The sequence below is a fragment of the Lemur catta genome, chromosome 15, assembly GCF_020740605.2.
Source record: "Lemur catta isolate mLemCat1 chromosome 15, mLemCat1.pri, whole genome shotgun sequence".
Lineage (NCBI taxonomy): Eukaryota > Metazoa > Chordata > Mammalia > Primates > Lemuridae > Lemur > Lemur catta.
In genome coordinates this window covers 1,148,920-1,166,785 of record NC_059142.1, presented here as the reverse complement: position 1 = coordinate 1,166,785, position 17,866 = coordinate 1,148,920, and the positions used below count along the sequence as shown (strand labels likewise).

The 17,866-nt window shown below is 47.2% G+C and overlaps 1 protein-coding gene and 1 long non-coding RNA gene across 2 annotated transcripts in view; one reads left to right on the top strand and one right to left on the bottom strand.

Moving 5' to 3' along the window:
* The first annotated feature begins 204 nt into the window (after positions 1-204).
* On the top strand, positions 205-3,163 carry LOC123620185 (olfactory receptor 1A1-like). Its single transcript, XM_045525195.1, is given in 4 exon segments — positions 205-263; positions 1,980-2,187; positions 2,189-2,993; positions 3,117-3,163. Coding segments are annotated over 4 exon segments (1,119 nt in total).
* Positions 3,164-3,548: 385 nt separating this feature from the next.
* The window catches only part of LOC123650563, a 35,737-nt gene continuing 21,419 nt past the window's right edge, over positions 3,549-17,866 (bottom strand). Inside the window, exons 4-6 of the long non-coding RNA XR_006739408.1 lie at positions 6,275-6,373; positions 5,247-5,534; positions 3,549-5,101 (exon numbers count right to left, since the gene is read on the bottom strand). This is a non-coding gene — a long non-coding RNA (uncharacterized LOC123650563). The remainder of the gene's footprint in view (positions 5,102-5,246; positions 5,535-6,274; positions 6,374-17,866) is intronic.

The window sequence follows — 17,866 nt, the reverse complement described above, 5'->3', positions numbered from 1 at the left end:
TTTCTCAGCTTTTTTCTTGTTGTGAGGATGGGAATGATGACTTCCAAGTTCTCTGCATGTTGGAGCATAAAACAGAAGTCCACATTTTATTATTTGATAATTGTGATGACTACTTATGGTCTGTCTGACTTCTATTACACCCTTTCTAATAGCTGGCAATTTCTGTCTGGCATCCAGTTGGTTCCAGGGAGTGTGGTTCCAGCCATGGCTCCCGAGTGGCGGGATCAGAGCATCTACTGCCCTGGCCACTGGGAGGGTTCTAGGTAGGCATGTGACCTATATTAGTTTAATAAGATTCTTTATACTCGAATTTCTCAACTGGGTTCACTGTTTTCTCAGTTCTCCCAAGGAGACACAGCTAGCAACACTAGCAACATTCTAGATGCATAGGTCAGAGTTGCCTATCACATAGAATGGATGGCATTAGGTTAAATCCCTCAGGGAATGCTGGTTGGAAAGGACCACTCTAGACTCTTGCTCCTGTTAGGTAGAGATGAGGGTATGCAGGTGACCATGAGGATAAAGAGTAGAAACCACAACAGTGGGAAATGGTGCTTCAGCAACTTTCCCTCCTTGGGGGCATGTGCGGAGGAATGGAGAACCTGTCCAGGAGTTCCTTCCCCCATTAACATAGTAAAACTCACCTCCCCTAGCGCCATCACAGTTCCGGAGCCAGCCATACAAGGACAGAAAATGGGAGGATACATGATTCTGGGAATCTCCACCCATTTCCCTGAAAAGACATGAATATTACACCTCCAGCTTAACATATTATTAGGGATTAGCATAAAGGACACACCCTAACCCTGGGATGGTGCTGTCCCTTATTGGAACGATCCGCTCTCTACTGACCTTGAGAGTGTACTATACTTTCTATACTCTGTCTTCCCCTCATGCGGGGAAATCATGAAGTAAACCTGGATCCAACTCAAGAATTATAGAGTAAAAACTTATTGGAGCCTTAAATGAACAATATTCCAAACTAATGTTTCTGGAGGAGATAAAAATAAACCAGATGATATTTTCCTCCTTAAGAAAAGTTTATAGTCTACATAGGTTGTATGTGAAGGGCATGGGATTTGGTCAGACATGTGGGCAGGATGACTTAATATTGGAAACATGGAGAAAAGAGATCAAACATTCAGGTGAAGATCTGAGAGTCTATTAAGCAGTAGTTGATGTCACTATGGACTTAGATGAGTCTCCAAAAGAAACAATGAATAAAAGGGAGAGAAGATGGGAGAGAAAAACAGTAGATCCCATATATTTAAGGGTTTGGAAAGAGTTAAAACATATCAAAAGAGATGCTGAAAATCTACTTTGTGCTCCTTGTGATTTATAGTCTTCTAATGGCAATGTAGACACCTGTTGCCTCCTGGCCTCTGGGCTCACTCTGAGTTTGATCACTGGAACATTTTTCATTATCCAGGTACTCTTGTACTACACATTCTTTGCATTGAAGTGTTGTTTTCAAAGACTTCACGATACTATCCTTTCCTCATCCATGTGTAATAAAATTAGTATAGGATTCTGGCATCTCTATTAATTTGTAAGATCCTTGGGAGCAGAGACAATGTCTTTTCATTGAATAAACAGATGAATAAACTTATTGTCAAATATGATTTTTCCACAAGGCTTACCAAAGTGTGCAACACACACGGTATGAAATTTAACTATTTGCTAAATGACTAAATTGTAGGTGTTTGGGGGTGGTGCTGGGGTTCAGGAGGATGAGCACTTCTGAATTACAGATTGTTCCTTTCTTAGGCATAAGTGTCCAGGGCTAGCTGTCAATGAGTTTCAGTTATCAACCAGAATTTTCCCAATGAAATTGGGAAATTACTGCAGATTACTGTGGATTTAGTAAAACCAGGTATAGACATATCTGATTCCCAGAGTCAAAAGTGATGGGTAAGGAAGATCATTTCACAAAAATAGTTTACTAATAATTCTGAATTCTCTCCCCTTTCCTGCTGAAGAATCCATGAGAGAAGTAATCAGTCATCAACCCTGGAATTTATCCTCCTGGGAGTTAATGGTCAACAGGAACCAGATTTCTTCTGCTTCTTTCTTCTCTTCTTCTTCTCCTTCTCCTTCTTCTTATTTGTTTACCCCATGACACTGATTGGAAATGTGCTCATCATCTTGGCCATTTACTCTGACATTCACCTTCACAACTCAATGTATTTTTTTCCTTGCCAACCTCTCTTTGGTTGACATCTTCTTCTCACCTGTAAGCATCCCTAAGGTGATAGCCAGCCATCTCTTGGGCAGCAAAATCATCTCCTTTGGAGGATGCCTAACACAGAAGTATTTCATGCTTGCCATGGCTAACACAGACAGCCATATGTTGGCTGTGACTGCATATGATCGAGCTGTGGCCATCAGCTGCACACTCCACTACACAACAATTGTGAGTCCAAAGTCTTGTGTCCTGCTACTTGTTGGGTCTTGGATGGTTGGAAACACCAATTCCCTCCCCCACACTCTGCTCACAGCTAGTCTGTCCTTCTGTGGCAACCACGAAGTGGCCAACTTCTACCATGACATTGCCTCTTTGCTCAAGCTGTCCTGTTCTGACATCCACCTTAATGTGAAGATGATGTACCTGGAGGTTGGTGTTTTCTCTGTGCCACTGTTGTGCATTGTTATCTCTTATATTTGGTTTTTTTCCACAGTCTTAGGGGTTCCATCCACCACGGGTGTGCTCAAAGCCTTCTCCACTTGTGGTTCTCACCTCAGAGTTGTTTCTTTGTATAATGGGATAATCATGGGCATGTATTTATGTCCTCTGACTAGGTACAGTCTAAAGGATGCAGTGATAACTGTGACGTACATGGCAGTGACCCCAAAGTTAAATCGTTTCATCTCTAGTCTGAGAAATCGGGACACGAAGGCTGCCCGGTGGAAACTCTTCAGCAAGAGGATCTCCTCATGCCGGGTGAGGGTTCGCCTCGGAGACTGCAACATGCACTTGAAAGTCCACCCTCAACGTAATTCCCTCCAGGAAGCCACCTTTGACCTTGGCAGCCAGAAAATTCTTCTCAGAAATCTTGGAACAAATTGATATTTCATTGAGATTATCACTTTTAACACATTTTTGCTCTTTTTGGCAGAGCGGCAGCATAAGAATATTGGGCACATGTGCCAGTGCTTCTACTGACTAACAGAATAAAGTTGGGAAAGTCTGAAGCTTGTGTACATATCAGAATAATAATATCTGCCCTGTCACTATCCTTGGGTTTGAGGATCACAATAGCTCATGCTTTAAATGCTATAAATCACTATACAAAGGTCAATTTTTATTGGACTATTATGTTTAAGCACCTCTACTTTGTGTCAAATTATGAAGGCAAAAGCTGTCTTAATATACCACACTGTGTATCTCACAGTCTTGATCATATAAGATGCATACAATAATTATTGGTGGAAGTGGAATAAATGTATGAAAATATTCATATTTGAAATGGAATCTGTTAGTGATTAGACATAGACTGGACTTTATTTTCCCATACAGATCAGTTAGAATCCATTCTGTAAACAGAAATCACCCAGTGTTTTTAAACAAAACGATTTAAAACAGAGAATTAGATACTTAGTTGTATTCTGAAAGAGACTAAAGGTGAAAAACGTTCTACTATAACTCAAAAGTTATTAACTGTAGAAATATGTTACTTCTACCAGGACTAGGGGTAGAAAAAGGGAAGAGTGGTGTTATCAGAACCTAGGAGTTCAGAGGAGGGATGACCACATATCCGATCCCCAAATCTCTGAGGGGAGCTGCTAAACAGCTGCCATTTGGTCATTATTTAGTGAGGCGACCCAAACTTTTATTTTTGAGGGGTCTGAAACTGCCATAGTACTACTTTTTTATTTTTGTTACCGCAGGTTTTATTAATCTTTGCTATTGGACATGGAAATATTAAGAAGCACCCGAGACATGGTTGTGATCCTTGCCCCTCATTGTGTAGCAGCAACACAATGTCCTGGGTAATTGGGATCAGTCACTCAAACCAGTGGAGAAATAGCTTTTTTTTCCCCTGAATGATTCATAGAGAAATGCCCCAATTTGGCTGATCTTAGCAGCATAATTTTAAGTTTAAAAAGTGTATATCCAGAGATTATTACTGATAAATTCTTATAAGGCTATAAATAACTAACACGATTTTTTAAAAAACCACTTTCTAGGATAGATACCATAAAAGTCCATTAAAAACAAAAGCAAGGGGAAGATGAATATAGGTTCAAGACTAGAAGATTCGTAAGAGCAGACACAAGGGAATGAAAGTGGGGCTACAATTAGTTGATGTAGGCTATTACTAAATTCTAATTTTCAGGTCGGATGGTGGATCAATGAGTGTTAACAATGTATCCTTATGAATAGATCAACAGATTGATGATTGATGACAGACAGATAGACACAGGAAATAAATAAAAGCTCTACACGAAACAATGATAAGAATTAGTCTTGAGCCAAGGATTAGATAACTAGAAAATGGTAAGGGAAGAGTGTGGAGTAATGAGACCAAGAGTTTAATTAGGCATTTCACAGAGCAATCTGGAGAAGAGAAAGTGAGGATAAAGACAATATAGATGAAAAGGTGATGTGGAAACAGAAACAACATAATATAGGAATAGCAATTGTCTGCTCGTGTCTACCTTAGTGCTGCCCCACTCATGTCTGTGGGCAGCAGTGTTCACTGGCCCATGGTGGCTTAAGCACTGCCCAACCCAAGATCATCAGTGGCAGCAGGGACCAGCACATGGCGGCCCAATCTTTGACACTACCCAAGTCCCCCACCAGTGGTGGGGGCACATGGCACCTGCCCAAGGGCCATGCAAGAGCCCCCAGCCTCTCTGCTCCCTCCCTGGCCTGGCAGGGGCACTGGGGAGGCAGTAGCAATGGTTGACCTGACCCCTAATAGACACAGTGCTCTCGGGCTGTGATCTCAAAATGCTACCAGCCATGCCACCCAGGGTTCCCGCTAGTGGGGCCCTGCCAAGACTTCTCACCAAAGCCGCACCACGGCACAGTCTCCAGTCAACTCTCTCTGTCAGTCCAGCAGCCTGCTACAGTGGAGGGTCCCTTACACAGCTCAGACTGCAAAGTGCACGGGAGAAGGGTTAAGCCGAGGGTCATCTCCTCTGTCCCTTCTCCACACGCAGATGCCTTCCCTAGGTGCCTCTGATCCCACAGAGTGGGTTGCATCTCTTCCCTCCCCCTCACTTTGGGAGCCTCCTCTCACCTTCATATTGATTCCCAATGTTCTCTTTTAGATCACCAATCTGAAAGTGAATATCCACTGAGCACTTTCGATCTTCTTCGTGAAAGCAGCGTGTGCAGTCTGCTTCTGGCCCGCCACCTGGGCCCCTCCTCCAAGGAAACACACTTTCTGATTTTGGTATTAATATTTAAAGATGTTTAAATGTCTCTTTGTTGTGTGTCTTTTTCTATAACTTAAGCTTAGGCCAGTCATCCTCACACATTCCCAAGTCACTCAGGGAGGCTGGGATTGGCATCCAGCCTCTTGCATCTAGAAGAGCAAAGAAAGGAAGAACTCTTGTCTGTGCTGCCATTACTGAAAATTTAAATATACTTAGAATTTATCATGCTGCTCAAAAATGATTCTCTTTAATAACTAGGCTAGCTCTAGTCTAAGCCAATAAGAAATCACATCACAAAAGTTCTAAATATACCCATGTTGGGCCAACCTACAGTTCTATTGGGTCTTTGCTAGACTTAATTGATGAAAATACAATATTGTCTAAGGCATTTTACAACCCAGGGAAACTACTAATATCTGAAGATGGGAAAAAGGGAAAACTATAAACATTTCCCTCAGCTTCTAAGTAATTTCATGAAACATTTGTTCAATGATAACTCTACAGTAAACTCTGTGGTAGGCTGTAGAGAAATAGAACTGAAAGACATCTTTTGTCCCAGACCAATTTACAATGCAGTGGGGAAGACAGATGGCTGGACCAAAACTTCAAAAGGATGGGTAAGCACTGAGATATAGGGGCAGGTAAGAAGAACATTAGTTCTGGGGGAATGAAACATGAACTGCACCTTCAAGGAGGAGAAGGGGATAGTCACAAACGGAGAAGGACTATTTCCTTCCTGGTCAAATCAGTAGCTTTCAAAAGGTTAGGGAAGGGAGACCAGCCAGTGGGATGCCAGAAAGGTGGCCTGATGTGGATGAAGAGTGAAACCAAAACTGGGAGCTGCACCTGTACCGTATGACAAGGGAGGGCTGAATGGGGACAAACTTACCTGCCTTGACGAGGCATTGGGGCATCGGTCCATTTTCCTGGAAGTGTGACATCGTAAGCAAAAAGGTGACAAGATCATGTGTAGATTTTAGAATCATTCCTGTGAGTAAGTGAGAAGGAAAAATCAAATGGTGTCAGAGCACAGGCAAGGACACACTGTGAAAGGAATCTTATGAGCAAAGGGCTAAAACCAATTTTGTAGTATTTTAATTATGCCCAATGTTGTTTAAACAGATCTTTTTAAACTTAAAAAGTGCATAAAAACATTTTTACTGATCTCTGATTCTTGATTCTGAAACTCCTACATGTTGCAAGTCTACAACAAATCATCAGCCCCATGAATGAGAAATATATTCCAATGAAATAAGCCAAAGAAACAAGATAGAAACTAGATAAAGTCACCTGCAGGATTTTCTAATGTTTCTTGTCATCCTGAAGCTTCCAGCTTCTAGGACAATGATTCAGGTTTCCTTTACCCTGACACCCAAAATTATGTCTCCTCTGTTGGGCATAAGAATATCTAGAGTTACATTTAGGTGATCATAATGTGTGGCGAAGAGTGGACCCTGCTGGCATGGTAACAATGACCCTGTTTGCATCCAATACAGTGCTCCACTGTTAACCTGTAAATAGATATATTTGCTTTTCTAGACAAATTCTAAGAGGCCACAGAAACTGGCTTCTCAGCCATATGGAATAATCCACGGGTGAATTTCTTTCAGGATAGACCAAAACTGATGTAGACAATAATCCGGACATATTGTGATCCTTCAAGCCAGACCAAAAAGAAAATCTGGGATGCAAGGCTCCAACAGAAGAGAAATGCGGGCTGATGCCATGCTGGCAGTGGGTGGACCTGCTCTACATCTTCTGGGGAGACTGGAGCCCAGTGTGGGCCATGGTCAACTCGAGCTGAAGTAAAGACCTCCTCCTCGGTGTGCACGTGCTTGGTACAGCTATGCCATGCTGATAAGCACCCTAAAAACTACAGGAAAAATAAAAAGGTAATACATGAAGTGTACGTGCCCAGGAGGCACCGCTCTAGAACCACACAGGCTGGGTTCAAAGCCTGGCTGGGCCACTACCTCCTGTGTGACCTCAGGAATGCTCTAGGGCTTAACTGTCCTTTTACCCAACTTGCGAAAAGAAGTGAGCAGAACCCGCCTGCCAGGAAGGGATGTCATAGGGGGCAGCATCCAACCTGGTCTGGGCCCCGTGCTCCCTTCTCGGAAACCCTCGCAGCTGGGCTGGCGATCCCTGTGGCAGCGCAGAGGCAGGGGAGAGGTCCCCGGAGGAGCCTGGCAGGATCGGGGCTGTCCCCGGGCTCGGCCTCCAGCAGGCCCTGCCACCGCCTGTGACGGGGGAGAGGGCGGCCACACGGCCACAGGCAGCCCGCGCGGGGCCCTGGCCCGGGCGCCCTGGAGCCCGCAGCGCCGGCGCCCAGGCGGGAAGGGCTCTGGCCCGGGGAGCCCCACGGTTCCCCACAGTCGCACGCGGTGGCCCATCTCGTGCCAGACACCTGCCGCCAGCAGCAGGAGCTGCCCTTTGCCCTTTGGCGCCTTTTCTCTGCGCCCTGGGCTGGGCCCCGCGCTCGCCCCCCGCGTTGGCCGTGGCGCGGCCTCTCTCTGTCACCGGTTCCATTGGGACGTCACAAGCGCCCCGCTGACCAGTGCTTGCTCGGTCTCCGGGAGAGCTGGGTGCTCGGAGAGGTCTCTCCAGTTCTTCTGCTCTCCAGAGACACGTACTGCACAATTTGCCCTAATGGGCAACTGGCTGAGGAAGCTGAATCTCCCCACCCTCCGCCGGCCCCCGCCGGGCCGCCATCCCCCCTTCCCTGTCGCCCGCGATGTCCCCGCGCCGGTCCGCGCCCACCCCGCGGCCCCTGGGCCCGCCTCGCGGCCCGTCCGCAGGCCGCCCGTCCCCAGTGCGGGTCGCCGGCCTCTGTCCGGGGGCTTCTTCATAGCCCCCAGGAGGGATGCTCCTCTCCCGAGGGCGCGCTGCCCCCTGGGGACCCTCCCCAGCACAGCTTGGCTGGAGGCCCGAAAGAAGCCCGCGCTGTCTCCTGCCTCCTCCATCAGGGCCACCATCCGACGGTACAGAGCCGTCAGGATCCCGCCGCTCCAGCGACGCCAGGTGACCCTCCTGCCTTCACCACGGGGGCCGGAGGTCAGGGCTACCAGGCCTCTAACCTCCAGCCACCTCCCCATGTCTTGCCAGGAGCAGAAGCAGGAGAGGGCCCAGGTGACAGCAGAGCAGCAGGAGGAGCAGCAGGAAGGGCCCGAGGAAGAGCAGGAGCCAGAGCAGGAGCCCGCGCGGGTGGCGGCGGAGGATGTCGCGGAGACCCCCGGGCTGCACGGGGAGACGGGCCCTCCCGGCGGCGGCCAACCACCAGCGCCACCAAGGCCCCGCTCTGCAGCCTCGCTCCAGGCGCCCGTGTCTGGGTCACAGGCCGAACAGAGTGGGGGCTCTTCGGCCACCAGGCAGAGGCCCCTCAAGAGAAAAATGCCCATGCCACCGCTGCTGCCACTGCCACCACCTGTGCTGGGGCCACTGTCATGGCACAGAGGTGAGCTGCCCCCACCTGCGAAGCTGCCTGCCATCGCCGCGGAGGAAGACCGAGGCGCCTTGGGGGAGAGCATCGGGGATCAAAGAAACACCAAGGTCGTGCGGGACAAAGCAGAGGCCTGGGAGGATAAGACACAGGCCCTGGGAAGCTGCGGGGCCACCCAGCCTGCCCCCGCTCTCTCCCCTGCTGCTCGGATGGCCCCCTCCCAGCCCCGGGCCTCTCCTGACCCCGACCCAGGTCCTCCCACCCCTCACTTGGCTGCTGCCCCTGTGGTCCTTCCTGTCCCTCCACCTTCCTCCGCAAGCCTCACAACTCCTAGCTGCCCTGCGCCTGTTCCTGCTGCCCTTCCTCCTCCCCGTAGGGCCAGTGCTGCTGCAGGGACCCCACCTGAGGGGGACGGAAGCCCTGCCCTCTCAGGCCTCCCCGCAGCGCCTCCCGCCTCGCACCTGCCCGCACCTCCTGGCCCCCTACCCTTCTCCTTGATGCTGCCCCCCTGCAGAACCGAGTCCCCCACTCCCATGACTGTGGATTCCCCTCCTGCCCCTTCCGTCCAGAACCCTCCTCCCTTCCTCTTCTCCCTTCCTTCCCCATCCTTCTCCAACCTTCCTCCCCACCTGCCCTCCTTGGTGCTGCCCCACTGCAGAACCGAGTCCCCCACTCCCATGATTGTGGATTCCCCTCCTCCCCCTCCCCTCCCCAAACCTCCCCCTCCTCCCCTTCCCAACCCTCTCCCTCCTCCCCTCCCCAACCCTCCCCCTTCTTCCCTCCCTAACCCTCCCCCTCCTCCTCTCTGCAACCCTCCTCCTTCTTCCCTCCCCAACCCTCCCCCTCCTCCTCTTCGCAACCCTCCCCCTTCTTCTCTCCCCAACCCTCCTCCTCCTCCTGTCCCCTCCCCTCCTCCTTCCTTCACTTTCCGACCTCCCATTTTCATCTCCTCCCCTCCTTCTTCCTTCTCTATCCCTCCTCCTTTTTCCATCCCTTCCCCTCCTCCTTTCTTCACCTTTCGTCCTCCCATTTACATCCACTCCCAGCCTCCTCCTTCCTTCCACGCCCCTTCTTCCCTTTCCTTACCTTCCGCTCCTCCCACTTCCCTCCCCATCTCTTCTCCCTCATCCCGTACCCATTCTACTCTTTCCTTCCCCACTGGTCCTCTAGTCCCTTCCCCCAGGAACCCTCCTTTGCCCAAGGGCACATTCATCTCTTCCCCAGCAGCCAAGTCCACCGTCCAAGGCAGCCCATCTGCCCGTGTGACCCAGCGACCTCATTTAGACGCTGAGGTCACAGATATGGACACCACTCCCCCTTCTGCCGCCCATGTTTTCACCTCTCCCCCAACCCCTACTGTGGTCTATCCCCACGTCCCTGCAAAGAACAGAGTCCCCATCCACCCCCCTCCACCTAGGGGCCGCGGCCCCACCCGCCAGCCCACACTCGGGAGCCCTGCCGGGCAGCAGCAGAGAGCCTCTCTTCCCAGGGCCCCTGTCGTCACGAGCCTCCCCACCACGGCTCCTCCAGTCGCCCCCGCTCCAGCGGGCAGGGCCTCTGCTATACCATCGTCCACGCCGGCCTTTGACCCCGATGCCATGGACACCACCCCTCCTTCCTAGGCTGTCATCTTCTGGCCTCGGTCTCCTCCTGCCTCCTGGAAGAATTCCATCTCTTTCCAGAAGGGGCATGCTGGGGGCAGAGCAGCGAGTGGCAGCAGTGTGTCAGCGCAGGTCACCAGTGGCATGGGCAGGCCTGGACGGTCCTTCACGGGACCCAAACCACAGCCAGGAGCCGCCCCTAAACCCATATCTTGGCTCCCTCGTGGACAGTGACTGTACTGCTGCCCGGGGGACATGAGGAGCTCCAGAGGAAGCCGTAGGCCCGGCCCGTCCTCCAGCCCGGCCGCCCGGGCAGCCTGCTGCCTTCCCCCTCTGACCGGCCGCAGCCCTGCCGAGTGGCGGGCTGTAGACCGCCTGGCCAAGAGACGCCGCTCCTGGAACTTTATCCTCCTAAAATAAAAGCCCCAGTGTACCCGAAAACACACGTGCTATTGTTCCTAGCGGTAAAAAAGTAGATACAAAGCGAATGCCCTCAGCAGGAAAATGACTAAATAAATAATAGTACCCTTTCATAGTGAATGCTACACAGTTACTGACATTTCATAATGACTGCTATAAAACAGAACTATACCTGGTAAATCAAAAGAATTTATACAAGGTATTGCTGAGTCAAAATCAAGATGCAGAAAGCTCATATATACACCCCCATTTTTGTAAACAGTGCCAAATTTGGACAGATAAATATGTATGTGAACGTAAGTCTACAGGTCTACACAGGACTGGATTACAATGGACCCAACAAAGAAAGGGCAGTGTTTCCTTAGAAACCTGGTGACCTGGTGGGAGGGAATTCAGTGATGCAGGGACAAGGAGAAAGAAGGGAAAGAAAACCAATCAAAAAGAAAACACTTGTAGGTGACAGCAGAAAACTGGCAGCACAGGAAGTCCTGGCCTCTCCCTGGCGCAGGCACTCAGACCCAGCAATGACACACACAGCAGTTCCCTTGGGAGAAGTCCGGAACCAGTTTAGGCTCCTACACACAGGCCAGCATGAAACCAGCTGCACTGAAGCCCACAGGAAAGGCCAAGAAGCCCTCTAAGCACAATCGCTCCCCTCCGCACGTGCCCCATGATCGGCAGGAAACCCCCAGCTCCCAGCTCCTCCCTGGGAAGGGAAGGCAAGGACTGAACCGCACATCCAAGGTTCTGATTTTTCTGAGAGCTGCCCAGGGGACTGGTTTATGTCTTGCCTGGATCTGAGCACTGACAGGAGAGGACTCCAGTTTGGGAGCCACTGAAAGCAAAGATGGCAGTTTGGACCAGCCCACAAACACTCCCTACAGCCCTGTCCCTGGCTCAGCCCAGAGTGGGTGGGTGAAGAACCCTAAATCCAAGCTTCTTCCTGGGATGAGAAAGAGATGGACCATGTATCCAACACTCCACCTTTCCCACAGGCTGCATGAGGGTCTGGCCTCTGCCACGCCTGTCTTGAAGCACACATGGCAGCCACCATACTGCAGACACTCAGGAGCCCTGGGGGCACAGACAGCAGTTTGGACTGGTGAGAAATAACTTGCTGTGGACCTTCTCCTCAGCTCAGTGAGAACGCAAGTGCTCCAGCTTCTCCACGGGCTGCCCCAGGGACTGGCTTCCGTCTTGCCTGTCTCAGAGCCCTGGTGGGACCCGGCACAGTGGGGGAGGGGCTGCCACTCCTGGTCAGCCCCAGCACCTGAATGACCTGCACCTGGTTGCTTTGGCTCCCGGGGCTGCACAGTCCCTCACCATAGAATCTGCCCTAGGCAAACACGGAGGTTTTCCTTCGGGGGGCGGGAGCGCGGGCACTCTCCCAGCCCAGGGCACCTCGGAAGCCCACAGCATTCTGCTGTGACATCCGTCCACGCTGGCCTCCTTGCTACCCAGATCAAACTCACAGACCTCCCCGCTGTGTCTCCAGCAATCTGCTTGAGGCCAGAGGGCACAAGGTCATACATCTTTTTATTATAATTGTTTTATATTGAAACAGTTTAAAAGCCAGAGCAGTTATAAAATAGCACTGAGAGTTCCTGTGAAGCCTTTACTCAACTTTATACAACCATAGTACAATGTCAAAGTCAGGGCAGTGCCATTGGTACAATGCTATTAACTGTTAAACCACAGAGCACACTTGATTTTCACCACTTTTTACATGCACCTTTTCTTTGTTTTCTTTTCTTTTCTTTTTTTTGCTATTTTTGCCTGCTCCTCCATGGGTTGGAACATGCACCTTTTCATGGTGTGTATTTCACTGAAATTTTATTCTCTGTGTAGATTTGTGTTATTATTAATATCACTGCAACCAGGATATAAAACACAAAGAAACTCCTTCATCTTACCCCTCCCCTTAACTGTAGCCCCAGCATACAATGATCTGTTATCCGTCACTACAGTTGTGTCACTTTGAGGATATTATATAAATGGAATTGGATGAAATGTAGCCTTTTGAGAGTGTGTCTTTTTTGCTCAGTGTAATGCCCTTGAGATCCATTCAAGTTGGTGTGTATGTCAGTGACGTGGACCCTTTAATTGCTAACTAATACCCCACGGTGTGGTTGTACCACAGTTTGGTCACTCATCCATAGAAGGTCATTTGGGTTGTTTCCAGTTTTGGGCTATTACAGATAAAGCTTTCATGAACATCTATGTACAGGTTTTAGTAAGAGCATACATTCTCATTTTTCTAGTATAAATACCCGGTAGCAGGATTGACAGATAATATGGTAGGCATATATTGAACTTTATATATTAAAAAAAAAACCTACCCATACTCTTTTCCAGAGTGGCTGTATCATTTCACATTCTCACCAGCAATAATTCATTTTTTAAAAATCTTATCACACAATTTCATGTCACATTTTAAAAATTCCTTAAATGTGTTTTGAAAACATGATTTTATTGTCTGTAAACTATTCTATCGTCTGGATATACCATAATACATTTTATCAAATGACTTCTTACTAGATACCTAACTTTAACATTTGTGGTAGGAAAATTATCATTATGATCAATATCTGTGTTAGTCAGAGATTGGCCAGGAAATGAGACACTGCTCCAGGTATTTCAGAGGGAGTTTAACACAGGGAGTTTGCTATTCAGTTGGTGGAAGCACTGAGAAGCCAAAGTCAGTGAGCAACTCAGTATCTAGGGAGAGCAGGCAAGCCTCAGAGGTGAAGTGACGATGTGAGGAGCTGTGAGATAGAACTCTCTAGTAGGAATGAGGACTCTGGCAGGCACTGCTTGGAAAGTGCTGGAAACACAAGGAAGAGCTTCCTGTCTGCTGCTAGCTGAGACACGGAAAAGACAGAGCTGCTTCTGGTGAGGCCACAAAAAGCAGAGAGAGAGTTGAGATGCACCTTCAGTTCTCCCAGCCTCCAATCTCCTGATTTGCTGCCAGTGCCTCGCATGGTGACAACTATCCAGAAACCTAAGGACAACAGAGCCTGGGAAATGTGTGTTCTCTCTTTTCTTTTTTCTTTTTTTTAATTTGAAACAGGACAATAAAGGTGGGCATGAATCTGACAGCAAACAGGCCAGACATTGAAAAGCACATCATCCTTGCATGCAAGTGTTTGTGCACATCTTTGATTATATCCTTAGTATGCATTCTTAGAAATTGAGCAATAGAGTTACTGGATCAATGGATAAACCATTTTAAGGGCCTTGATGTGAACTTGATGTCACTAAAGGTGTCCCCTAGAAAAAAGTTGCACCATTTACACACACCCCTCCCAGTCCCTGGCACTCAAATTACCACTTGAAAACAATCCTCCAGTTCCCCAGTTTGATAGAAAGAAAATTATATATCATTATTTTGGTTTGCATCTTCTATTTTGCTAGTTAAAGACTATTTGAGTTTTTTAAATTTTTTCCCAAGATTATATTCCTTCTCATGAGAATTGACTGTTGATATTTCCTCTCTTTTTTTCTTTTTCTGTGCTCACACATTTTAAAAGTAGGTTTATTGAGGTATAATTGATATACAACAAACTGCTTATATTTAAAGTGAAAAATTTGATACATTTTGGTGAGTGTATACACCTACAGAGCCATAAACATCAAGAAAATTAACACATCCATCACCTCTTGAAGTTTCCTCACACCCCTTGGTAATCCTTCCTCCCACCTCTGCCTGCCCACCCACCCACACTGTCACCAGGCAACCACTCATCCACTCTCTGTCACTATAAATTGGTTTGCATTTTCTGGAACTTTGTATCAAATTAAGTCATGTAGTCTGTTTCCTCTCTCTCACTCTTTGTTCTAGCTTCTTTTACTCAACATAATTATTTTGAGATTCATCCAGTTTTGGTTTTCGTTCACTCATTGTTATTGCTGAGTAGTATTCCATCGTACAGATATACCACCATTGGTTTATTCATTCACTTTCTGATGGACACTTGGGCTGGTTCCAGTTTTTGACCAGCACAAATGAAACTGCTGTGAACATTTGCGTTCAAGTGTTAGTATGAACAAATGCTTTTATTTCTCTTGGATCAGTAACTAGTGTGGGATGATAAATGTCTATTCAACTTTTAAGAAACTGCCAACTGGCTGTTCCAAAGTGGCTGCAGCACTTTACATTCCCAGCAGTGCTGAGAGCTCCAGTCTATCCCCCGTCCTTACCAACGTTTGGTGTGGTCGGTCTTTTTAATTTTAGCCATTCTAATAGGTTTCCAGTGTAATTCTTGTACGTATATACTTAAACAGTTTTCCTCATATACATTGCAAATTTTTCATTGCTTTGAAAGAACTGTTTTTTGTTTCAATTATTCCAATTTCAGTGCGGCTAAATATTTTACCGTATTTTCTAGGTTGACACTTGGCCTGAGTGCACCTCTGTTCTAACCAAAAAATTCCTCAGTTCCCTTAGGGATCCCATAAAATTGTGTTCTTCCACAACAGAGATCATCCCTATTACCTCCATGGGTCCTGAAGACAATCGTGGATTTTTTTGTTTGAGCTGGAAAGCAAGCTACTGTAACATCACAATGTGGCAGGCCTTCAGTTTCTCCTACGCTTTTTTATGCTGTCCGCAGCTTTTGTTCTGAGACAGGCTCTAACGTGGCCTTCATATGCAGTTGTACAAACTTTATTTTTCATGACAGCAATATCCAAATGCAGAATTTAAAGCACCTGATGACAGCACCAAATTCCTGATGTATCCCCCATTTCACAAAGGCACATTTGCAAATCAAGTTTCAGAGCTGGCCATAGGGAACTCTTCATTGGTCTCCAATAGAAATGGAAAAATGCATCCGTCTGAACAACCATAGCTGTTGATTTGTGCTGTGTGTGTGGAAAGCAAAGCATCCAGGCTCTGGCCCAAATGTAGAGTGGAAATAAGCAGTACGAGGCAGATGCTCACTAGCCCTAGACAGACGGACCGAAGGACTCCGTAGATACTCCACCTGTTGATTTGCTCTAATTTCAGAGAGAAGAGAATCTCTAAAAATAAAATCCCTTTTGTTTTGCAGAAACACAGTTGTGAGTGAAAAAGACATTGCCTTTTAGAAACATAATCTGATGATGATTTGTTTGGAAACGCATTGAGTCCAAGGTCCTTCTCTACTCTCCAAAGGAACAGAATAGCACTTCCTAAATGAGTGAATGGTTATAGGAATGTATGATATGTATAAATAAATTCATTCAGGAAAAATTTATTTATAATGTATGTCTAGCACTTTCCTAGACATAATCCTTGGCCTCATGTAGCTTGCAGTCTAGAGGAAGAAGATGGACATTATTCAAACAACATACAAGCACATATATAATTAAAATGGAAAGGAATGTTTTCATGGGAAAGTACAAGGTACTATGTGAGGGTGTATATCTGGGACCTGCACTAGCCTGGGAGTCAGAGAAGTTTTCTCTGAGAAATGACACTTAATTTGAAACCTGAATGGTAATTAACTGAATGAAGAGATGAAAGAAGTGCGTTCCAGACAGCGGAAACAGCATATGCAAAGGCCCAGTGGCAGGAGGGAACGGGACCCTTTTAGCGTAGACAGGGCAGGGGAGGGGGGAGGGGGTGATAGGAAAGGTAGACAGGGGACAGACAATGAGGACTTTGTAGGACATGTTATTTTGGCTTTGTCCCAAAAGAACTAGGAAAGTCACCAAAGAGCTTGAAGTGGCCATTTATCTGATTTGTGTTGCCAAAAGATTGCTCTGGCTGCAGCATGGAGAAGCACTGAGCATGGTATCTGACTGAAAGTCAGAAGATCTGAAAGCATGTTCGAGCAGGATACCCCGTGGGAGGTGATGGCTAAGGGGGCGGCAGGGGCCATGTGTCCGGGGAGGCTCACTAAGTATGTCAGGGAGCATTCACGATGACGTGGGTTTCTATCTGGAGCACCTGCGTGCTGGCGACGGCCTTCATGGAGACCGGGAAGACGTGGTTGTCTTCTTCAGGGAAGAGCAGGTTTGGGAGTTCAGTTCAGTGTCAGACACGTTGTGTGGGGGTGACTTCGAGTCGTTCTCAGGGAAGACAAGTGGGCAGAGGTCTGTGTGGGTCTGGAGCTCAGGAGAAAGGCCTGCTTTTCAATGACAAATGTGAGGGTCGCTCTCATACAGATGGTGGCTGGAGCTGCGGGTACATATGCCTTTGTCTTTACCAAATTGAGAGCAGGTGTCAAAGCAAACCACGAGGGCTGTCAGTATTAAATGTCTGTGTACTTAAGGTTAAGTCAACCAGGAGAACGAGCAGTAGATGGAGAGCTGTCAGGAGAATGTGGTGTTGTGCAGGTCCAGGGGGAAAGGCGTCTTAACAAGGGCGTGGTTAGTAACACTCACGATTTCTGAGAGGCCAAGAACTATGAGGCCTAAAAAATAACTGTTAACTTTAAAATAGTTTATTGCTTCTTATTAGACAGGTTTGTCTCACCTCTACAACCTTGTTTTATGCTATATCCTTGTTATTTCCTTTAAGGTATGTGTTCGTCTATACAGATTTTCTGTTGTGATCTTTCTTTCTGAGTGTTCTCGAAATATATATATTGTATATAATGGTACAAATTTAAAAACAATCTATGTTTAATTTATATTTTCCTAACTGTTAGAGTTATTCAATGATAAATATTTTTAAGTTCCCGTATAAAACATGAAAAATTAAGCAATTTATATGGTTTCTTCTTGCTTTCTGTATCTATTATGCTAAAAAAAATGTTTATATCATCTGAGATTATCAGTACATTTCACATCTTCTGGTTTAAGAATGATTTTTTACATTTACATTCATTTTTGCACATTTACAACAAATAAGCCCTCCTTTGCCACATCTTTTATACCTTAGCTGCCTCATTCTTAGCCCCTACGTTTCCTTCTTTTTCTTTCTTTTTTTTTTTTTTGAGACAGAGTCTCAATCTGTCACCCCAGTAGAGTGCTGTGGCATCAGCCTAGCTCACATCAACCTCAAACTCCTGGACTCAACCAATCCTCCTGCCCC